The sequence below is a fragment of the Euprymna scolopes genome, chromosome 14 (assembly GCF_053919585.1).
Source record: "Euprymna scolopes isolate OS-2025 chromosome 14, ASM5391958v1, whole genome shotgun sequence".
Lineage (NCBI taxonomy): Eukaryota > Metazoa > Mollusca > Cephalopoda > Sepiida > Sepiolidae > Euprymna > Euprymna scolopes.
This window is the reverse complement of record NC_136495.1, coordinates 76,266,873-76,286,279: the sequence shown is the minus strand read 5'-3', so window position 1 is coordinate 76,286,279 and position 19,407 is coordinate 76,266,873. Positions and strand designations below refer to the sequence as shown.

Genomic DNA, 19,407 nt, shown 5'->3' with positions numbered 1-19,407 from the left:
GGACAATGATCTATTAGAACAATCAGAATAATATCCCCAAAATCGAAAACTTACTTTAGAAAGTATTCTTTCAGATCGATCCTATCCCCTCCAAAAAATCATTACTTGTTTTCTTAACATATTTTGAAATCTTTTCTGATTCCTAAGTTTTATTCAGTCTTCCTAAAGTAGGATTCTGTTTTATTCCGTTCTGTAGAACATTAATGGGTGCTTTGAAATTAAATCTTGGTGGTGCTCCTGAAGGTCCAGCCGGTACCGGGAAGACTGAAACCTGCAAAGATCTTGCTAAAGCAATTGCCAAACAGGTCAGTTCTTTTTTTTAAATTCCTTAGCTAAACTATGAATTAGATTTTATGTTTGAGATGTAATTTCAATCAGCAGGGAGATCCGACGTTTCCCGGGATTAAATGATGATCAACAAATATTCCATCCTCCCATATTTTTATTGTCATCGAAACCTTTGGAATCAGCCATTTTTTTAAATCAAACCGATTAATTGCCTGCTCTAGTTGGGGACCCATCGCAGTGCACCAGGAGGAACCTTCACATGTCTCCCCACAGTGACTTAGCCCATAATACATTATAATCTAGATTGCACTGTAGAGAACCTACTGTTAATTTTATCAAATTATTTTTCATATATTACGGCTTGGATTAAAGTTTCAAATGCAAAAATCAAGTGTCATGGTTCAAGTGTACTCTAAACAGAAACATTCATTTCGAACGCGCTCCTGTCATATCAAGGAATCTATTGTTAATTTTATATGTTTGGCCTTTCGGCTCATGTGGTAATGAAACTTCTCAAATGCACTTGTGATGTTAGGTTGTATAAGGTGTTAACTTTGGTCAAACTTGCCTGTTCCTTCTTTCATCGGATTATTTCAGTCATTGATTATTGATACTTGTCGAAAACATTCTGATGCAAAACCTATCTAAGAACACTGCCAGGCACATAAAGTACATTTGTGCGAAATTTCATAAAAATCGGCTCAGCCATTGTGGAGAAAACACACACACACACACACACACACACACACACACACACACACACACACACACACACACACCATTCTTTTTATATAATAGTAGAGACAGAAATTCTATAAAGCTTTTCTCTTTTTTATTTTCAGTGTGTCGTATTCAATTGTTCTGATGGTCTTGATTATCAAGCAATGGGAAAATTCTTTAAAGGTTTGGCTCAAGCTGGCGCCTGGGCCTGTTTTGATGAGTTCAATCGTATTGAATTGGAAGTGCTTTCTGTAATTGCCCAACAAATCCAATGCATTCAGATTGCCATTTCAAATCAGAAAGTGAAATTCATATTTGAAGGCACAGAGTTAAATCTCGATCCCACCTGTACCATGTTCATCACGATGAACCCCGGTTATGCTGGACGGCAGGAATTACCCGATAACCTCAAGGTAAACCCTTTTATAGCTTTATTCCCTCTTTGTTTATTTTTTAAACCATTTTTTTACTCCTTTTTACCCCAAACAATGAATATTGCCACTTGAGATGTAAGGGGTCATGCCTGGAGCTGAGCTGCGAGATGTTTGTTCACATTACATTTAAACTTATGCAGTTTAGTACAGTTATGGAAGCAGGGAATGTGGAGAGAATTCCAAAGTCTATCAATCCGACTGAAAAATATATTAGAGTAGAAGGCTTTCCGACATCTAAAGACCTCAAAAGAGAAGTGGGATTTTGCTGCTTGTAGAGTTAGTCATGGTTGATGGAGCAAAAGTGCTATGAGTTCATTCAGTACGCATTTCAATAAAGTACGTATAAAACAAGCACAGGGATGCAATATTGTGACGATGGGACAGAGGTTGAAACTTGGCCGATAGTATGGGATTTCAAACTCTTTGTTTTTAGATCCTGTAGACGCACCAGCTCAAATGTGGTAACAATACTCCATGCATGGTTAAATTGTAGCTTTGTAAAGATATAGGATATTCTCTGGTGTGAGTAATTTTCTAGCACGATAGAGAGAGCTCACCTTCTTTGCAGCAGACTTGGCAATATCCTCAATGTATTTGTTCCAATTGAGGTTGCCTGTGAATGTTTAGCTGAGGAGTTTGAAGGACGAGCTCTCAGGTAGACTGTTATTTGTCATGGTCATCGGTGGTGGAGAAGGGTTTTTTTTTGTTGTTAAAGGAAAGAAGTTTAGTCTTAGTAGCATTAAATGTTATCATCCATTTACGACCCCATTTATCTTCTTCTTTCTTTAAACAATTACTCGATTCGTTTTCTATTTTGTATTCATTTAAAGCATGTAGTCATGCAATAGTTTCACGAATTCTTTATGCACTCCTTTGCAATATCATTGAAATCTGAAAGATCTTTCAAGTTGTACTGCTTGGATAGTAGAGGACAGGCAAGGCAGTGTTGCATCTTATGGTTCTTCTCTCGACATACACAGATAGTTGGGTCACGTTTGCAGACCCATATAGCCATAACGACTTATCATCACCGAATTTCCATTTTCAGGTGGTTGGAACCGTGACGTTTCTGAACCAAAAGTGAGTGTTCCAGAAGAGGATATTCCAATATCAATAAGAGGGGTGATTCTCTACCTCTCTGATCAATAGCTGCAGTCTGATCTCTTCCTGAAATGCTGTTAGGGGCTGAACATGGTTGAGTAAGCTTATCCTTCAGTCATTAAGCCGTTGTTTCACATCAAGGAACGTGATTGAACACATGTTTCATTAAGTGTTGCAAACAGTCATTTTCTTCATCTAAAAATGCTACCCTTAATATCGAAGTTTCAAAGTTTTATAATACTTTTGTCGAGTGAAAAACTGGTGCATTTACATGTAAAATATCTTATTTTTTTATTTAATATTTTAACTGAATACTTAAGTGGTCACATAGAGCATGCCTAGAACATGCTCGAGTTCATAAAATAATTGTAAATAGAACTTTACATGCAGTTCCAATTCTACAATCCTTATACCAGACTGATAGATTTAACATTTGAGACTTTTTATTGGAGGAAAGATTTCTAGTTAATTTATCTGTCAACACTTTAAACTGATTGAATGTAAAATGTACATTTGATTGAATGTCAAATTTATACTGATTGAATGTCAAATTTATACTGATTGAATGTCAAATGTACATTTGATTGAATGTCAAATTTACATATGTCGAATGTAAAATTTATGCTGATTGAATGTAAAATTAAGGCTTGATTAAATAAAAAAATTACACTTGGATGAAAGTAAGATTTTTAAATGGGTGATTGTAAGATTTATATTGGTTGAATGTAAAATTTACACTTGGGTAAATGTCAAATTTACACTTAGCTAATGTAAAAATTTACACTTGGTTGAATATAAAATTTATTCATGATTTAATATAAAATTTATATTTGGGTAAATATAAATTGTACACTTGGTTGAATGTAAATCATACACTTGATTGAATATAATATTTATACTTAGCTAAATGTAACAGTTGAACTGATCGAATGTAAAATTTTCACTTGGTTGAATATGAAATTTACACTTGATTGAAAATAAAATTTACATTGATTGAATGCAAAAAACACATTTTCTTTAATGTAAAAGTTACTCTTGGTTAATGTAAAAATTTAAACTTGGTTTAATGCTTAATTTACAATGATTGAATATAGCTTTACAATTATTGAATGTAAAATTTACACTTAGGTTAATGTAAAATTTATGATGATTAGTTGTAAGAATAACAATTACTGAATGTAAAATTTACAATGACTGAATGTTAAATTTACACTTGGGGTAATATAAAATTTACACCGAGTGAATGTAAAATTCACATTTGATTATTTTAAAAATTTATACTTAGTTGAATATAAAATTTAAAATTGGTTTAATATGAAATTTATATTAGGTTGAATGTGAAATTTACCCTGAATGAATGTGCAATTTACACTTGATTGAATATACCATGTACACTTGGTTCAATAGAAGATTTACACTTGCTTTAATGTAACATTTACACTTGGTTGAAGATAAACACATGATAGAAAGTAAATTTTGCACTTCATTGAGCATGAAATTTACACTTTGTTGAATATAAACTTCACACTTAATTAAATGTGAATATCATAATTGGTGGAATGTAAAATTTACACTGATTGAATGTAAAATTTACACTTCATTGAAATTTAAATTTACACTTAGTTGGGCGTAAAATTTACATTTAGTTGAATGCAAAATTTACACTGATTGAATGTAAAATTTACAGTTGATTGGATGTAAAATTTATACTTGATTGAATATAAAATTTACATTTGGTTAAATGTAAGATTTGCACATGATAATTTACGCTTGGTTTAATGTAAAATTTACATTTGATTGAATGTAATTTTATACTTGGTTTAATGCAAAAATTACACAAACGGCTTAGCGTGTGTTACAAGTGCACAATACAGTTGAAGACTCCAGCCCTTGTCTATAAGCCTTGCATTCTAATACTCTTTCAGATGATATCCATTGTCTCTTGAGATAGAAAGCGGATATTACAAATGCAAATTGGCAATAATATAAACAAAATTTATGTAAATTATATTTATATATTTTTAATCGGGCAGGTTCTGTTCCGAACTGTTGCTATGATGGTTCCAGATTATGGACTAATTGGTGAAATTGTTCTTTATTCAATGGGCTTCGTCGATGCAAGAAGGTAAGCATTCTTTTACAACAAATGGCCATTGATTAAGTTAGTCTTCTTAAAGTGTTTACATTTGAAGGCAGTGCCGATCTAATTTGGTAGAAGACACCGGAAAACTTCAAGGTGAAAGCACACGCTCATTCAATAGTAATTTCTTTTTGAAAAAGAGATTTATGGAAAATTTTTTATACAATACTAGCAGTACCATTTAACCGGTATTGGGGTGGGAGCATGCCCTCCCTCCAAAAAAAATTAAAGTATGGTTGTTATTGTTGTTGTTCCCAACCCCCAACGTCCTCATATTACAAACGACTTTCGAAATAGACACCCCCAACTCCTCATAGTAAGAACAGCTGTTGGAATGTCAAGAACGGGTGGAGAGAGGTGGTGTGTTACAAGAAAAAGGGTCCCCTTTTCTTGTAAGTAAGAAGAACTTTAGATAAGTGGAAAATGAGATTAGGATTGTAAGCAAGGTTCAAAAATAGATTCAGAAAATGGAATGTTAGAATTTCGCATTGTTCAATTTCATATAAAAAAAACGAATTTAATTGTTCAATTCTTTTTATGAAAACTGAATTAAAATAAGGTCAGCTAGAAAATAATGAACAATGCAATTTAGAAATATATTGAAAATAAGTTGGGTTGAAAAATAGGTTACTGAGAATTCTTGTCTGCAGAAATGGTTTGGCAACATGTGCCGAACCATGTATGTTTAGGCCACGTGAGTCAATCACGTTTTGAAGCCATACATGACGTCATAGCAGAAAGGGAATTTCTCAATATAAGAGCTAGTCAGTCGATGATCAGGGGGGAAGGCAGTCGAGTCCGGATCGAAGAACCAGCAGGGTCGGTCGGACAGAACTAACATAATCAGAGGAGGGTCCCTTTAGAAGCGAAGGGAGAACATTTAACATGTAGAAACGACTTTGAATTCCTTGACGTCATCATCATTCGACTGGTCGATCTGATAATAAAGAAGTTATCATCATGTATTTGTAAAACTGTGTTGCGTCATCATTCAACAATTAAAGGTAATGTGTATAATCATCTTTAATGAACTTTGTATAACCCATCCAAGTAATGTGTCCCCCTCTCCATCATAAATAATAACTGTCCCTTCCTGTGTTAAAAGAACGGTTCACCCTCTCTCCTCTCTAATACATGTATTAAGAAGAAACATCACAGAACTGTATAAGTGTCTTCTCTTCCTCATCATCATTGTATATCTTGTATAACATGTATCCATTACATCTCTGCCCTCTCTCGATATATGATCTCCAATATGAACACTATTGTACAACAGGTGTAGTAAAGGTAATGAGTAACCCCCAGCCATAAAAAAAATTAAATAATAGCAGCGGGGGTAAAAGAAAAAAAAAATTAGATGCAGGAGACAGGCTGAGTGGAGAGGGTTTAAATAAAAAAACAAAAAACAAAGAAAAAAACAAGAAAAGACATCCATTTAGCTGTTGAAGCTGTGGTAATGTTGACTGGTTACTTACTGGTCTCCACAACTAGAAATAGTTCGTCTCATAGTTTTATTAAGAAACAGAAATTTATATAAGAACGAAAACATGGAATCCTATCCTAAGAAAATGAAACGAAACTTCTTTCGTGTATTATTATTTATTATTTATTATTTATTAATTACTGCAGTACTTGGTTTCAATTAGTTCACTTATCACCTTAAAAAATGAAAATAAAAATAAAAATAAACGCAAAAACGAATAAAAGAAAACACCTCAAAACAAATGAAGGTTTATTGTTTCATTTCGATACTAAAAAAACAAAACAAATAAAGAGAGGAAAAAAACAATAACACTCCTTGAATTCGATAATAATTATAACTGAGAAAAATAGAGAAAAAATGAAGTGTTATACGTATTTATCGCAAGGCGTAACCCTGTTTAAATGTTAAAACTTAAAACAAAAAATACAATCTATTGCATAGGCATGAACGTGGAACCCATAGGTTACAATGCAGCCCAGATATCCACTGCTCCACAACGATGGCATCGAAATAACACCATGTTTTTTCTTTTTAAACGAAATAACAGGATGTGGTAATGAAATGAGGTCAATCCATGACGATGATTTAATCTCTCTTTATTTCTCTCTCTCTTTCTCTCTCTTTCTCTCTTTCTCTCTCTCTCTATCTCTCTCTCTGCCGTTACAATGATTTTATCTCTTTCTCTCACTGTCTCTGTCTGTATCTGTCTCTCTTTCTCTCTCTCTCTCTCTATCTCTCTCTCTCTCTCATTTCGGTACAGTGTTCTAATGTAAACAAAACAGATATACCTCTCGCTTGTCTCTGTCTCTGACTCTTTCTCTGTCTATATCTCTCTCTCAATCTCTCTCTCCCTCTAAACACATTAAGAGAGAAAGAGAAAGAAAGAGGGATAGAGAGAGATAGGGAGTGAGAAGAAAATATCTCCATACGGTTCAGTAATCGCTTTATCTAATGTAAAATGCTAGCTTCCTGTATCAGTAGACGCCATTTTGGATAACGGTTTGATAACGGCTTGCTTGTTCGTTTAAGTTTATAGAATTGTAATCTGGAATAAGGGATCGGTATAATTTAAGCCAATGAGAATAGCAGGCATATTGTAAGGGAGAATTTATTATTTTTCAAATCGACGGACGGGAATTTAACGTTTGGGCTATTAGTTTATGAATCAGTTATGAAGGGTGTAACCACAATATCCATATTATGTGTATAAATCCCTGCGGTGTTTATGGAGATCAATAGGACTTCAGCTATAGGGGAAAAATTAGAACTACTTCCTCTATAGGTTCATGCAATAGTACTGGTGTAGCTCCTGGATGGAATCTAGGATTTTGTTTCAACACCTGGATGTGGCAGAAAAGTCTTTATAAAGTTACATAAGATAGTGGCTAATAGGCTAGACATAAGAAATTTGTATGTTGCATCTGCTGTTGTAAACCTACGGTATTTTGGCACGGGGGGGGGGAAACTGCGACGTTTTTATTATATATAGGGATAATACCAGTCATACCTGGTTGAGTCAACACAGTATGTTGATAAATAAATATTTAATTAAAAATTATTAATTTTTTCTATATTGTCACTTGATCTGGTTACCTTGTTTTGTATTCAACGATGCTTTCTACCAAATTTGATTACCAGTCTTTAAAATTTAATTTCTTACACAATATGCACAGTGCTTCAAGCAAACTACAAAATCAATCTATTTACATTTATTTTTTTAATTAAAAAAAGTTGTTATATGTTTGATTTTGTTTTCATTTTGTTCTTGAAATTCTGTGTGCATTATTTAATAATTCATTTGGTTTTGTCTGATCCATTTCGTGTCACTCTCTCGACTATCTCCGTATTTGGCATTTATAGATGTTAAATTTCCCTTAATTATTGTGGCAATTGTTGGTGGCCCAGAGGTAACATCTTAGCAAATGGAGTCAAATGTGACTTTGTATCTGGGGTTGAATCTCCCAACTAGTAGAAATCATCACTTCTTGCACTGATGATTGCGAAAGGATTAAACACTTCACTTGTGGTATGAACATAATAAGTATTATATATATATATATATATATATATATCTGTTACAAAAGATCAGTACAACATCGGTACCGTCGGTTTCACATCTAAACAAAGGAGACCAATATCTGGTCACGTATATCGGATTTTCTTTAGTCTCTGTTTATATCTGTCTCTCAGAAATGGCATCTCGCATGCTACAATATTTCAGTTTCTGATCTTATTTTTATTTTTGAAATCTTTTTTTTATTTTTAATATCGAGTTTCAACATGCAATCTTGCCGACATATGTGTGGTTAAGTGAGAAAATTTTCAATTTTTTTTCTTTAATTGGTAAACAGCAAAAATAAAAATAAGATTGGTGACTGAAATATTATAGAGTATCACACAGCGTGCGAGATGCCATTTCTGGAAAGACAGGGCGAAGAGAGTCAAACAAAGGTGACCAGATATTGGTTCCATTCATTTGAATTTGACACCGATGGTACTGATATTATTCTGATCTTCTGTAACATATAAAAGAATAAATATGACATTCTTATTTTTAAACTTTTTTAATAATCAAGCACTGTGCTGGACTTCTCTCTTATTAAAAACACACACACACACACACTCACACACACACACACACACACACACACACACACACACACACACACACACACACACACTGATTAAAAAAAGAACAAACCAAGTCACACGTCCGTCAATGTTTCGTCTTTATTGTAAGACTTCTTTATCCAAAAGAAGACGAAACATTAATGGACGTGTGAATTTCCATTATTCTCATTATATATATATATATATATATATATATATATATATATATATATATATATATATATATATATATATATATATACACGGTGTCCTCAATTAGTTTCCAGATATATATAGTAAACTTTTTAAAACTTGTATATAGTCTAGGCTACTACATTTTTTAGGTTTATATATTTCTCTTCCAAATGATGTCATTGGCAATAATACTTCCTGCCTCCAAATCAACTTGATTTAATTGTCATACACTCACTAGCGTCTAAAATAATATTAATTTTCAAAATGTGGGATGATATAATTATTTCCACAGTAAAAAAAATCCTACTTGCAAGACATCAGCTTGGATTCTCACTGATTGGATGACTACACCCCTTGTTTGAGATGAAGTAGGTACATTCTACAGTTGGGTTTTGCCGTGGTTTGCTTGATCTGTGTTAACTAATAAACTTTCTTGTGCGTGATGCGGTTGCTCAGGTGGTAGCGTACTCGCCTCAAACGCAAGAGATTTGAGTTTCAAATTTCGAATTCAGATGTTTTCAGCTGACGAGCCCAAATGAGGGCGAAACTCAAGTTTTGGACTTCCAGTTTGTTGGCGTTCATGACTCGTTTGAGCTGCGACGTTGTTTAACTGTGAAAATAATTATATTATCTCTCACATTCTGAAAATTCTAAGATATATTGTATACATTTTGAGGCTTGTATATATTTTAGGCTTGTATATTTTTTAGGTTTGTATATTTCTATTCCAAAGGATGTCATTTCCAATAATGCTTTCTGCCTCCAAGTCAACTTGATTTTATTGTCATGTATTTTACTTGCAGCCTTGCTGGCAAAATTGTTGCAACTTACCGTCTCTGTTCAGAGCAACTTTCCTCTCAACATCACTACGATTATGGAATGCGTGCGGTGAAGTCCGTCTTGACGGCAGCAGGAAATTTGAAATTGAAACTATCGGATCTCGATGAATCTGTGCTGTTATTAAAAGCCATCAATGACGTCAACTTACCCAAATTTTTGAGCCAGGTTAGCATCATTCTATTTACAATTTTATGTGTTTTGTTTTTGTTTGCTTTGGGTTTTCCTTAAATAAACAGATCCTATATCATGAAAGTCTGGCATTGGCCAACTACGCAAGACTTGGGCTGCTACTATCAAGGTGAGCTTGAAAGCTTGGTAACTTTATGAGGGGGATAGTATGGATTGAACTAAATGGTGAACAGACGTCCAAGCAGCTATGTGCAAGCCATGGATACTTGTCTATAACTGGATAAGAAGAATAACGAATAAAGAATTCCACGAAATAGTTTTTTTTTTCTTGCAAAACGAGAAAAAGCATTCACTACTTACTTGCATCAAATTTTTCACAGAATCTGAAATGATATCTAGAGTGAAAAAACGAAGTTATGGCCTCGATTATGGTCTTTGGTGTGGTTTCAAGTGAGACCCACATTATGCCACCTCACATCTTCGAAATTACTTTGAAAGTTAACACCAAAGTGTACATGGATGTGCTGAAGAGTGTGGTGATCTCCTGGTGCAATCAGGTGGCCACTGGCAAACCCTGGGTGTTGCAGCAGGACTCTGCGCCAGCTCACAACTCCAAAGAGACTCAGGCTTAGCATCAGAAGGGCACAAAATCGTAGCACTCCTTCTGATGCTAAGCCTGGGTCTCTTTGGAGTTGTGAGCTGGCGCCAATCTGAACCCACTGGACTAGTTCGTTTGATCATACATCGAGAACATCACCAACATGACCTCCAACAACACCAAACCCAGTCTGATCACTGCCATCTGCCGGATAATCGCTGAGCTCCTGTCAGCGCTTTTGGAAAAGGCATGCTCCCAGTTCTGAACCCGTATTGAGGCGGTGATTGAGGCTAATAAATGCTGCTACATTGAATAGATGTCAGATCTACTACATAATTAATTTACCAGAATTGATTTTTTCAGTAAGAGTTTTAAAATAAAGCTGTAGTGTTGTTTTATTTGGAGTGACAATTTTATCGTTCCGCCCTGTTTACAAAGGCGGCAAAATAATCTTGTTTAACTTATAATTGTTAATTAGTGCATGTGCAGAAAGAAATAGAGGTAGTCGACTTATGCCAAGTCAATGTCAATGTGTTTTGTTTTTAATTTTGACTCTTTAACAGCTATTTTACCGGTTAAAAACTAAATCGAAAGTGGTTCAAATATCTCATATATTAAGTTTCAAGGCTATAGACCAAAATTCAGAGAGGAGTTTGGTAGAGAATTTTCACACACAGGGGCAAGGTCACTTATATATATATATATATATATATATATATATATATATATATATGTTTTATTATTTTATTACCGTTTTATCTGTTTGGCTACATATGCTCAAGATGTTGGACCATGTTTACGATCGTAAACATGGTCCAACATCTGAAGCATATGTAGCCAAACAGATAAAACGGTAATAGAATAATAAAACACATATTTGCTCTGCAATAGTATTGAGCACTCTCTTCAAGTTTTTACGAATTACCAGTTTTACCCAATATATATATATATATATATATATATATATATATGGGTTTGCTACAATTGTTTTAGTCTAAATGCTTCACAGTATTGCACGATGAAGAAGATATGCAGAGATAGAACTGGACGTAATAGTTAAATGAAACCAATCGTTGCTGTTGGCGAATTTGTGATCACGTTGGATGATGATGATGATGATGATGATGATGATGATGATGCATTGAAATAAAGAACGAATAAACAAAGCTGATAAATAAAACTTTTACTCTCAATTATTTATGTGATTATTCTTGTGCCTTTTTTTAAAATAGGATGTGCCGTTATTTGAAGGTATCATCTCTGACTTGTTTCCGGGTGTCCATTTGCCTCACCCAGATTATGGAGTATTTATGGAAGCTCTGAAAGATAATATCAAGAAGAAGAAATTGCAACCAGTTCCATGGTTTCTCAACAAGATTGTGCAGGTTTGAAAAGCTGCCTTTATTTTACATACACGCACACACAAACACATACACACACAAACACACACGCGCAAATGCAAAGACACACACAAATACTCAAACACAAATGCATACGCACAAATACACCAATACACACACACACACACACACACACACACACACACACTAGCACTATAAAAATAAATACGTCGATGAATAAACTTTTATGCGCAAAAAATATTTAAATATTTAATAAATAAAACTAATTCTAAAATAAATAAAAAAATACGTCCTGCCAAAAGAAAAAGGGCAACGCAAAAACAAAAATAAAGGCGAAGTAATCTCTTCATCGCTTAGGGAGCGAAAATGAATATAGAAATAAGCAACGGTTCAAAACTGATTATATATCGCTAAAAAAAAAAAAATAACAACAGATCTGCGATGTACAGAGAGGAAGCTTCACATGCCTCCCCGCAGTGACCTAGTCCACAATACATTGTGGTCTATATTGTATTGTAGGGAATCTACTGTTGATTTTATCAAATTATTTTTATATAATTACTTGAATAAGATTTTCAAATGCAAAATTCAAGTATCGTGGTTCAATTGTGCTCTAAACTGAAATATTCATTCCGAACGCGCCCCTATCTTTTCAAAGAACCTACTGTTAATTTTACGTTATGCCTTTCTGTTTAATGCGGTGATAAAACTTCTCAAATGCACTTGTGATGTTAGGTTGTATAAAAGTGTTAATTTTGGTCAAAATCGGACTTCCTTCTTTAATCGTATTTTTTCGATAATCGATATTTGATACTTATCGGACGCATTCCAATACAAAACCTACGTACACCAGGCGCCTTTATGTGAAAATTTAAAAAAGTCGGCCCAGCCGTTTCCCAGTTCATAAATTCAAACAATACCAAAAATTCAACATTAACAAATAATGTTTCAAAAATGTTTATAAAAATATCTTTTGTAGGAAAAATCCTTATCATATTGTTATAAATTCAGATAAGAAATGGAGTTATGAAATGATAAACATATAAAAAAATCACCTATAAACACTGAGAAACAATATTTTCTATTTTGTTATACTTTTTTCCTTTAACGAAGTAAGAGGAGTTTTGTTTATTACAGTTTGTGCCGATAAAAGTGATTTTATTAAAATTTCGATACTGTTTCATATTACGAACCGGATTTCTCGTAAATGTCCGATGTGACTGAACCAACAATGACGGGTACTTTTGCATCTATGTTACTGCGCTGAAATAACATTATTATTTAAAAATCACTTCTTAATAGGGGGAGGGAAGGATGTTGTGTAACAATTCTGTACTTTAACTTAACAATATAATAACTAAAAATATCGTAAAAATTGAATTTAACTTGAAAATACTTCTAACAAAACAAAATAATAATTTGAACGAGTTACTGAGAGCATTGTTAACGGCGCTCGGCACATTCTGGCGGCGACGTTAGGTGCCACTTGACTCTGAGCGAATATTTACGAGAAATCTGGTTCATAATCTTTACAATTACCGACTTACGGTTCGTACAATACGTTAGAAACAAAATTTCTGAAGACCGGGAGCTTTTGGACACATATCGTTTAGAGTTTATGTGGAGACAAAAGTTTGGTAGACAGCCGTTTGACTCCATATTAACCCACATCGTCGAAAGCTACCGGTTGGTAAGGAGCTTCCTATCACATTCGCTATCTCATCTCCGTCCACTTTGTCGTCTGATGCCCTCGAAAATTCTGAAGAAAATACATCCTCCTAAGAAAATATGTTCCTGGCACAAAAAAAAAAAATCTAGCAGGGATTCTGGTTTAAAAAAAAAAAATTACTTGTTCCTGGCAAAAAAAAAAAAAAAAAGAAAGAAAGAAAAATATCCTGGTTTTAAAAAAAAAAGTTTATTCCTTTCCTTTTTCTTGCGATTTTTTCTTTATTACGTAAATAGTTGAAAAAAAAAACAAAAACAAACAAACAAAAAAAAACGTTTCATAAAAAAACAATTACTAACTATTATTTGTTTAAAAAAATATCCTACAAATATCATTTTTGTTGGTTATTTTACGTAAATAGTTAAAAAGAAAAACGTTTCATTAAAAAAAAAACAATTACTAACTATTATTTGTTTAAAAAATATCCTACAAATATCATTTTTGTTAGTCATTTTACGTTAATATTTAAAAAAAAAACCCCGTTTCATTTAAAAAAAAAATAATTACTATTATTTGTTTACAAAAAATGTTTTATATGTATTTATTTTGTAAACAGAAAACAATTTTAAACAATAATACTAATTATTAAAAAAAATGAACGGTAGGTTTTTGCTTTTTATTTATTTATTTTTGGATATTTCTACATTTTACAATTTTATTTTACAGTTATTTTGTAGCGTTGTTTTTATTTTATCGGCAACGCTCGGTTTTATCCGGCTGTTGACGTTATGCGCCGGATAAAACCGAGCAAATGCTGAGTTACGTCTGGTTCGTTAAATGCACAAGTACCATGGTGGGGACATGAAAATATATTGCAGGCATTTTAGATGTTATATCGATAAGAGTTTGGTCACATCTTTGCGAACATTTCGAAAGATTAATTTGAAAATTTTAGAAAACCAGACAGTATCAGAAAATATTTATTAAATGATTAAATCATTTTTTTCTTAGACTTTCAGTGTAAGATAGTTTTTTCAACGGCAGACAACAAGCAACAATAACACCTAATGTATCATTTTCTGTCTCAAGTACACTGAGAGTTCCAGAAAAATATTTTCATCATTTAAATATTTTATAACATTATTGTTTTTTTTTAATCTTACAAATTATCACATAAATATTTCTAACACTAGCAGGAAAACCCGATATTGCCCGGATTGAATGATGATCAAACGAATGTTTCACAATCCTATATTTTTATTGTCATCGAATTAGGTGAAATTGCAAGTTTTCAATCAAATCAATTGATTGCTTCCTCTAGTTATGGACCAATTGCGGTGCACCGGAAGGAAGCTTTGTATGCCTTTCGCAGTGACTAAGTTCACAGTATATTGTAGTCTACATTGCACTGAAGAGAACTTATTGAAGAAAATTTACTGTTGATTTTATAAACTACTTTTTATATGTTGAATTAAAGTTTAAAATGAAAAAGTCAAGTATTACGGAGTAATTGTGCTCTAAATTTATTTCGAACGTATCCCTGTCATATCAAGGAAGCATCTGTTGATTTTATATGTCGGGCCTTTCGGCTTGTGTGGTAATAAAACTTCTTAAATGCACTTGTGATGTTAGGTTGTGTAAAGTGTTAACTTTGGTCAAAATCACCTGCCCCTTTTTTTATCAGATTATTTCTATTATCGATACTTATCAATGACATTGCAATACAAAACCTATCTAAAAACACTGCCAGGCACATAAAGTACCTTCGTGTGAAATTTCATAAGAATCAGGTCAACCGTTTTCGATTCCATAGGGAACTCTCTCTCTCCCTCCCTCCTTCCCTCACACACACACAAGTTCCTTTTATATAATAGTAGATGATTATTAATAGGAGTTTGGTCACATCTTTGCAAACATTATTTCAAAAGGTTAACTTGAAAATTTTAGAAAACAAAATAATGTTAGAAATTATTTTATGAAATGATTAAAATCATTTTCTGAGACTTGCAGTGTAAGATACTTTTTTCAACAACTGACAACAACTATCAATAACACTGGATGTATCATTTTCTCTTTTCACGAGGGTATGATCCCGCGAGACTAATACCGCCAGCAAAATGAAGAGAGAAAAAATCAATAAAACAAAGAAAAGAAAAAAGTGTATTACGCAGAAAGTCTCAGAAAAAAAACTATTTTAATCATTTAATAAAATATTTTAAAACATTATTTGGTTTTCCGAAAATTTCAAATTATCATATAATATAAATATTTTCCCATCATTCTTAGCGGCATGGGTATACTCTTATCTATTCTGCTTTCTTTAATGTTTTCATGATATCTTTGGTTAAAACAAAGGTTCTCAAAAGAGCATAAATCTCTCTCTTCTCAGCGATGAAGATGGTGGTTGTGTTCTGGGTTTTGGTGTGTGCAGATGTAACCGACAAGGCCGGTCCTGGCTTTGAGCTACCTTTCACAGTGAAGACAGGTAGTTCCATTTCCATTTGGATGGTTGGCTCGATAGCGTTCTTCTCTCTCTCCCTTTTCACTTCTCCTCAAGGTTCGCACATCAGTTAGCCTTGAAGGTAGCTGTGCCTTCGGCAACGGTTTGCCCCCAAGTTCCCTATCCTTGGCCTGGGTCTTCCATGCGCCCGTATTTGTTATTAAAAGATGCTTGTACCGCTTCTTCTAGTCTCCTCTACCGCGCTTTCCTTCTTTTAGCTGCCCGTAGAAGAGTTGTTTCGGCAGGCGGGAATCTGACATCCTAACGACGTAGCCTGACCACCTCAACTGATTCCTAATTATGATGGCTTCGATGCTGGTGGTGTAAGCCTCCAGGAAGACACTGAGATCGGTACAATAGTTTTCCTAGGAGATGTCCAGAATGCTCTGCAGATAGCGTTGGTGAAATTTCTCCAGTGCCTTGAGGTATTGGCGATATGTCATCCAGGTCTTATGAGCATAGAGAAGCCTCGAGAGCACGACAGCTTTGTATACAGCCAATTTTGTGTCTTTCCGGATGTCTCTGTCTTAAAACACATGGGTTAAAAGATGGTCATATGTGGCTCCGATGCATTTTAGGTAGTATTGTCTTCATCTTGGATGTCAGTGCTAGATGACAGGTGGCTTCCAAAATATGGGAAGTGGTCTACGTTCTCCAGAAGTTTGTCATCAGTGGCGAGAGATAGAGAGCTGTAACATCAGCCCTATCCCCAGACTTTGGTTGGTACAGGATCTGAGTCTTTGTTGGGTTAATGACAAGGTCGAGCCGGGTATAGACATAGTTGAAGGTATTCAGAATCTGCTGCAGGTGTTCTTCCGAGATGGATGCCTCACAGTTGTCATTGATGTACTGGAATTCCATCAGGGATATGATTGAGGTTTTGCTTTTCGATCTCAGGGAAAAGAGATTGAAAGCTCGCCCATTTGTGATGTAGATGATATCGAGTCTTGAGGGAAGGTCGTTCTTGACTCTGTGTGTGATGGCTGTTACAAACATAATGAAGAGTCCTGTTTGACAGCCGTTCTAACTTTGAAAGACTCATCTGTGCTGCCATGAGAGATGACTGTGGCATTCATGTCTTAAATCTGAGGATCTCAGTAAACTTCTTGGGGCATCCAAAAGTGGCAAGGGTTTTCCAAAGTAGCTTTCTTGGAATGGAGTCAATAGCCTTGATCAGGTCGATAAGTACTATATAGAAAGGTTGCTGTTGTTGTTCTCTGCACTTCTTGTGGAGAACTGCAGAGCACAACATCAACCTCTCTATATGAAGCATAAATAAACATCAAACAAACTCTGTGAAATTTGCCATCATTTTTTGAAATAATGGATAACGGTTTAATTTATGAATTGCAGTGATCTTAAACTAAACATATTTTCTCCATTTTATTTCTTTCTATCTACTAATTTGGCCTTTTGGTCAAGATCAAAGTGTAGTATCTGATCCGGCAGATACTGCAAGCTATGACTAGCTAGGACTAGCTATGAGTAGCAAAGACCAGATGTGGGGGCAACCCCACATGCCTGACCTTTAACCAGCTCCCATTTCCCACCTCTCGGGAGCTGGTCCCCTTTTTCCCTTCCCCCTCCCTTCACTCCTCACATTAAAAATCGGCCTTGTGCCTAATTTGCTCGGTGGGGGAGCAAATAAATACCATCTGTTCCGGCAGATGCTGCACTTAAGATAATTTGTACCAGTCAATGGAGGGGAAACCCTCTATACTGGGACAATCATTATTTTTGGTAACCAGAGTGCCCCCTTTTTGCCTACTTTAAGGGGAGCTGGTTTTTACCTCACATTAAAAACGGCCTTGTGCCTAATTTGCTCAGTGGGGGAGCAAATAAATACCATCTGTTCTTCAGATGCTGCACTTCCATTCCTTGTTCTCTTTCGGTGGAGGAGCAGTCCTTCACGACTGAGACAATTTTTTATTTTTGTACATTTTCTCCACGTTAAAAAACGACCCTAGTGTCTAACTCCGTCTCGTGGGGAGGCATTTTAAATAGTACCTATTTACAATGCAATTTACAATACAATTATGTTTCACTCGGAAAAAAAATGTAAATTTATTGTTCTGATTGCAGGTGTACGAAATGATTCTCGTTCGACACGGTTTGATGATCGTTGGGGAGGCCCTCGGAGGAAAGACGATGGCCTATCAAGTTTTAGCTGCAGCACTCACTGACCTTAATAAAGCTGGTCTGTTCAACGAGAATAAAGTGAAATACAGAATTATTAACCCGAAATCCGTCACAATGGGCCAACTTTATGGTTGCTTTGATCCCGTCTCCCATGAATGGACCGATGGTAAGATTGCTAATAAAATAAGGAACTTAAACAGTGTTATCATTCTCAGAGTCCAGCTTCATTCATTCGTCATATTCAATTTAACGTAGGTTTTACATGTTGACATGTGTTGGACGGCTTTAAGAAATTGACTTCAAAACTAACCTATATCTGGCCAGGTCTTTATTTATCCAGCTTTCTCTCAATTTCATTCTTATCACTTACATGTTTTGTCCCTCACCTGTAAACTGGGCCTGCTATCTCAACTGTTCTACTTCTACTAGCCCAACTCTCATTCATCTTTAAACTTGACTATATCATTGAAGTCTCCTGATAAGCACACATCTTCCTATTTTTTTTATTTAATATTCCTCTGAGGCCGTCAGATCTAAGTCAATTTTTAAAAATCACATTATACATCCATTGTATTATTCCCATATTATTTCTATTCATGCAACGTATATCTTCAACCCTCACTGGTCGTATATCACTTCAATACATCATCACACTGTGTATACATACCTGAGTGAATCTTCTCTTTGTCGACTGTGGTAAGGCCTTGCTGATTAGTAATGGTGTAGCAGAGACGCTAGTGCTGTTTGCAGCAGTAGCAGCCGTATGGCAGCTAACATATGCAAATGACCTAGACAGCTGTGCGAAGTGACGTCGCAGCAGAGACAAAGAGGACACACGTGGATGTAGAAAAGGGTGGGCAGGGAAGCACGTGTTCTATATGTGGCTGGAAAAGGAATTGCGTGCAGAGAAAAGTATGTGTTCGAGACATAGGGATGACGTTACAGCAGAGATGAAAAGTCATGCGCGTCCAGAGAAGGAATAAAGGTCTTTCGTTTCTTTCCACTTCCTATTTTTTTGTTTCCTTGCGACAGAGTCTACATGTTAACATGTTAACATGTTACAATGGTAGAAGTTCCATAAACTTCCTTCATCTATTTGTGTATTCATTCTTTTGAGGACTGTTATCCTTCATAGTTGTTGTTGTTTAACCATGTTTCGGCCAACTCATCCTCTGGCTTTCTTCAGGTGATTAACTTCAATGA

At 34.8% G+C, this 19,407-nt stretch overlaps 1 protein-coding gene across 1 annotated transcript in view; it reads left to right on the top strand.

The window, feature by feature from the left end:
• LOC145293101 (dynein axonemal heavy chain 3-like) overlaps positions 1 to 19,407 on the top strand; it is a 404,365-nt gene that overhangs the window by 159,308 nt on the left and 225,650 nt on the right. Inside the window, exons 28-33 of the mRNA XM_080139477.1 lie at positions 197 to 305; positions 1,131 to 1,421; positions 4,577 to 4,668; positions 9,775 to 9,976; positions 11,771 to 11,923; positions 18,148 to 18,370. Of these exons, the coding sequence (XP_079995603.1) occupies positions 197 to 305; positions 1,131 to 1,421; positions 4,577 to 4,668; positions 9,775 to 9,976; positions 11,771 to 11,923; positions 18,148 to 18,370 (1,070 nt within the window). The remainder of the gene's footprint in view (positions 1 to 196; positions 306 to 1,130; positions 1,422 to 4,576; positions 4,669 to 9,774; positions 9,977 to 11,770; positions 11,924 to 18,147; positions 18,371 to 19,407) is intronic.